General features: G+C 50.0%; 1 protein-coding gene across 1 annotated transcript; it reads right to left on the bottom strand.

Annotated features, from left to right (window-relative positions):
- Positions 1–507: 507 nt before the first annotated feature.
- On the bottom strand, positions 508–4,133 carry F4817DRAFT_335276 (uncharacterized protein). The gene is made up of 2 exons (XM_049303005.1): positions 1,113–4,133; positions 508–1,038 (listed from the first exon to the last, which is right to left on the bottom strand). The coding sequence occupies exons 1-2, from the start codon at positions 3,631–3,633 to the stop codon at positions 704–706; spliced, it is 2,856 nt and encodes a 951-aa protein (XP_049159945.1). The 5' UTR covers positions 3,634–4,133; the 3' UTR covers positions 508–703.
- Between the last annotated feature and the right edge of the window lie 1,115 nt (positions 4,134–5,248).

Genomic DNA, 5,248 nt, shown 5'->3' with positions numbered 1-5,248 from the left:
TCATTTCAAACACCCCCAAATTTAAAAAAAATAAAAAAAAAAACTAAACAAAACACTGGGTTTTAATAATCAAAAACCCACATTTCAAAAACAACCCCCCCCCCCCCCCCCCCCCCCCCCCCCCCTTCCCTCGTAGCTCTTCCTCTGCGGGTATCTGACTTTTTGGCAGTGATAATTGTTGTAGTAGTAACAAAGGGAAAGGTCATCAGAGAGACAGAGAAGAAGAAGAAGAAGAAGAAGAAGAAGAAGAAAAGAGAAAGAGAAAAAAAAGAAGCCAAACGACGGACTGTACATAATAATCTAGAACCCCCAAAATATCCTCATTCCTTCCCTTATCTTGCACCTTGCTCCGTACACGCTCGCTCGTCAACCCGCATACATGTAAGTCGTATCGTTTCGTTCGTATATACGTAAGATAACACAAAGAAAAAAAAATCATCCTCCCCGCACAATCTTTCTGTACAGGTATCGTATCGTATCATGTCTTCTTCTCTTCCATACACACACACACACACACACACACACACACATATATATATATATATATGTTTACCCCTGACGTGCTCGAGTCTATATATCTCAAAAGATCTGAAGAGTTTCTCGTCGGTGATGTATACATGGAACGAGTAAATAGCGTATGTATGTATCATATACATATTTTATATAGTAGTCGCGGGAAAGGCAGGCCGGCTTAACTAACTAACTAACGCCTGTCGCTTGCCTTGGTAGAGACGGAGTCGTAGTCCCGGTGAGAACGGTGGGAGCGAGTATCGTGGCTGGTGTTGCTACTGACATCGTATTCGATTGCCCGACGGCCCCGGGTGTCGTCCTCGGAATCCGAACCGTGCCTGTGTGTACGGCGAGGACGGTCTCTGTCGTCGTCCCGGTCGCGGTATTTTCTGTAGTCGTGGTCGTTCTTATGATCGCGAGGGTTGGGATGGATACGCCTCTCGTCATCCGAGTAGTCGCGGTCCTCGCGGTGGGACTCGTAGTTACGCTCCTGACCAAACTGCTTCTCGTATTCTCTTCTCTTCTCCGCTGCTCGCTCGTTAGTAAGGTGCTTAGAATAGAAATGGGATAGGCTTATTATAACTGCCTCGACTTGAACCTACCTCGAATTTTCGCGGTGTCATTGGCGTATTTCTGAATGTCCTCCTTGGTCAAGACCCGTAGAACGATGACAAAGTCGTCGCGGACTTCGAAGCGCTCCTTGCCGTTCTCTAGGGCGGCGGGGTTGATCAGTTTCCTGTTGATCTTGGTCCATCGCGCACCTGGTGGGACACCCTTCTTCGTCTTGTCATCCTTGTGCGGCGCGACGCCTTCTCGGATGGGGTTTTGATCCTCGGGGAACTTTGCGCTTGGCGCCTTTAGAATGCCCTTGATAGGCTTCTGATCAGACTTCTCTCGTGGAGGTGAGACAACTCGGACTTGCTTCTCCTTCTCTGCAATGGTGGCATCACGGCCGCGAGATTCTTCACGCGAGCCGGTCGACATACGCTCCACAGAAGCAGAACGAGTCGTCTCCTTGTCTGATGCTACCTCCTTGGTGGCTGGCTTCTCCTTTGTCTTGTCCTGATCCTCTTTTGCGGCCAGTTCCGCTTTTACATCCAGCAAATCAATTGTGTCTGTAGGATCAAAGGTCGAAGAGTTACGACGTCGCCTTCGCGGTGCTGGTGTAGAGTCGTCAGCGATTAACGAGTCGTCTTTCGAGTCTACCGCGGCGGATCCGTTAACTCTGGTTTTGTCATCCCGGCCGTTGCGCTCGCGTTCACGCTCAAGCTCTCGTTCTATTTCACGTTCTCGCTGCAGTGCTTCTTTTTCTCGCTCTCGCTCTCGCTCTTTCTCGAGCTCGCGCTGGTCTCGTTCCCTCTCCCGTTCACGCTCATAAGCTCGCTCACGGACACGTTCCCTTTCAAGTTCGCGCTCCCTAGAGCCTGGTGTCGAGTCCGCCTGCTCTCTCCGGGGTTCCCGTCGCGAGTCTACAGCGACTGGTTCTTCTCGAGGAGATGCTTTTCGTTCTACATCCTTCTCTTTGGGCTTATACTTATCCGCGGTGCGAGAGCTTCCGACGTCTTTATCTTCATCGGGGTCCCGTCGTCGTGGAGAAACCTTGCGATCATCATCCTTAGTAGTGTCTCTGGGTGCAAGGCCCACCGCCGCAGCAGCAGCGACACCTAATCCGGCGGCGACTTTGTCACGAGTTCGGCCGCCTGCGCCGTTCTTCTGGGTGGCGCTGTCTCTTTGGTCCCGAACTGAGTTGGCTCGGCTTACGGTGTCCTCAGTAGGCTTTCGGGAATCATGACTCCGAGTATAGTCGATCGACTCATCAGAGCGGCGTCGAGGCTCGCGCTCTGCTACGTCTCGTCGCTGCCGTCGATCATCGTAGTCGCGCCGATCAACTGACCTTGCCGGACGATCCGAGCGCTCCGGTTCCAGCGTGTTCGTACGAATCCCAAATCCGCGAGCGGGGACATCATCATCGCGGTATCCGTCCTTACGATCTTGGCGACGATGCACGCGCTCATCATCGTGAGAGCGGTAAATTTCATCAGGATGCGACATGCGCGCTGGCGTGTCTTGATATAAAGAAACTGGGCGCGGTCGAGCTGCCTTGCGGTCTGGCGACGGGTCTATCGGAGCTTCAATCCGGCGTAGGGGATCAACCGGCGGAGCAACAGGTACCGGTGGTGGTAAAGCAGGCATAGTGACAGTAGGACGATCATAAATACCTGCGGCTGTAGTTCTGTTGTAACGGTCGAGTGCGCCGGATGCAGGAGGTGGTCCGCGACCGCGAGTATCGTAACGGCCCAGATCATTACTCACGACATTTACGGTAGGACGATGGTAAGAACGATCAAGGCTCTCCTTTCGACTTCTGTGCGGTAGCTGGCGATCATGATCTAAATCGTACCTAGCCAAATCGCTAGGTTTCGTATACTCATAGCCTTCGTTGTCATAATCGACAACTGCCGTGTTGTTAAGGTCGAAGGATGGAGTCGTATAGTTGGCGTGAGGAAGTGAAGAGCGGTAATAATCGGTTGCGACATGCGTTGGTGGTCGAAGTCTGTCGTCGCCGACTCGCTCCCTTAATCGGGAGAACTCTTCATTGCTTAAGGTTGCGCTTTGAGTATAACCGTGGCCATATCGGGCTTGGCTTCGAGAACGTATTGAAGAGGCCGGTTGCGTATAGTAGGTTTCATCGCTTGACCGGTAGGGATCGCGCGACGGACTAGTTGTGCGCGCGGCAGACGACGTATGAGAAGAAGTACCGTGAGGTCGACTGGCGTGATTGGTGGTGACTATAATAGGCTTCACAGGATTGGTATCTACAGTTGACGAACGACGACGGGACGTATTGGAATTAGAGCTTCGTTGCGCGACGGCGGCGGCAGCAGCAGCAGCAGCAGCAGGCTCTTTAGTAACGTTGTAGGTGGTGATAGTAGCAGTGGGATTCGAAGGCGCTTTATGATCAGTCGCTCTTCTTGGGACAGCGGCATCATAACGAGCCGTCTGAACTGTATGAAGATCCCCGCTGTAATGAGGGTTATACCCAATGCTCACAGGCATCGATGCTCGCGCGGGGTTAAACTGAGGCGACCTACGACCCGAATAACGGTATCGTGGCTCAGCCATATTGTCGACTAGCTTATTCAGAATATTATACGACGCAGCGCAGTCTTCTGCTAGTTAAAAACGATCACGATGTAACCAAATTCGTCTTCTTAGTTAAGGGTTAAGGGTTGGTGGGTGTCTTTTTTTGGGTGTGAGTCAGAAAAGAGGATAAAGCAAAATTTAGAAAAGTTGGAAATTCCGCAAGATCAGGGTGGGACGGACGTAATTATGTCCGGCTTATATTATTAGGTCTGGTGAAATGACCAGGTTTCGTGAGTAGAAGATTTTCCAAATTTGGGGGCGAAAGGAGTCTTGTGCCCTTCTCTTCCGTACGTTTTTGTCAGGTCATGGAATAAAAAAAGAATGGGTCTACCTGGAATAGACAAATAGGTGAGTAAAGTAAGCCTATTAAGAATTCCAAATGCTCTCGGAGAATATGGTGAATGAATTTTTTTTATAATATAAGGGCGACAGTCAAGGTACGGAGAACGGGAGGCCGATAGAGGACATAGAGTTGCATATACATACCTAACCAAGGAACGAATATCGAATATCCTGGTAAAGAAACTGGCGACGATAAGGGTCCTACCGCGGGGTAGAAGCCATGGAAGGGCTGGAGGGTTGGAGGGGTTGTATCGTTACGAGGTTGTGTCGTCGGGTTGGGCTGCAGAACAGGGAACCGGCGGTGAAATTGGGCCACTAAGAAGATGGGGACCCTTGAGACAGCCACGAGCCACAAGGTACAGTACAGATCTCTCTAGTATCTGCTCTCTAGTATCTGTCTGGTCTCTCCCCTTTTCTAACAATTCTTGCCGGGCGTCGCACACTCTTACACACTCTTACACACTCTTACACACTTTCGCTAGCTCTTCAGCCGAGAAAAAGCAAATGGTGTGAGTTGTTCTAGATCAGAAGGATCAAGTGATCCCCGACCAAAAATGCAAGAATGTACTAGAGGAATCGGCCGAAGAGATCAACCAGGTGTGCGGTGATGGTTGTGGGACTGTGCGCTTTATCGGCTTTATTGTATTTGCCTGAAGAGGATCCGTCCTCTACCCTCCAAGTCGAATTGGTAATATAGGTAATATAGCCAATATAGCCAATAATGAGCGGTTTTTACAGCCAAATATCCAGTCGTAGTCGGAGTAGGTTGTAGTAGGTAGTATGTAGTAGTATGTAGTGTAGCGGGGTGTCGTCCCTTGTGTGCCTCGCAATCACGGACTTAAATCTCTCAACTATATAATGAACGTCCGTCGGATATGTGCGACCCCTACTATCCCCTCGCTCCGGCAGTGGACCGAGCAATGGACGATTCTATATAGAATGAAGATATAGAATAAGGTATCCGTTGGTGGGAATAGCAATAATAGCCTTGAGGCTCTGTATGGGAATAAACGAAACGACTGGTGAGAAGCGTGTAACTATTCTCTAACCTAGCTGGTGGATTTGACCTTCATGCAGCCAGGTGAACTCTTAGGTAAGATGTCAGGACTCAGTTAAGGTCAGATCATGTATGTGTTAGGTATGTAGGTGTGGTTTTTGCCATGCATTGCAGCAAGGGGAGTGAGTGGAGCGTGATTTGATTGAATAGAATAGGTAGTCGTATGGTTCGAAGTGAGAAGAAACACGGTAGAAT

The sequence above is a fragment of the Daldinia loculata genome, assembly GCF_022478755.1.
Source record: "Daldinia loculata strain CBS 113971 unplaced genomic scaffold F4817scaffold_19, whole genome shotgun sequence".
NCBI lineage: Eukaryota > Fungi > Ascomycota > Sordariomycetes > Xylariales > Hypoxylaceae > Daldinia > Daldinia loculata.
The sequence above is the reverse complement of the archived record's forward strand: the minus strand, read 5'-3'. Positions and strand labels throughout refer to the sequence as shown.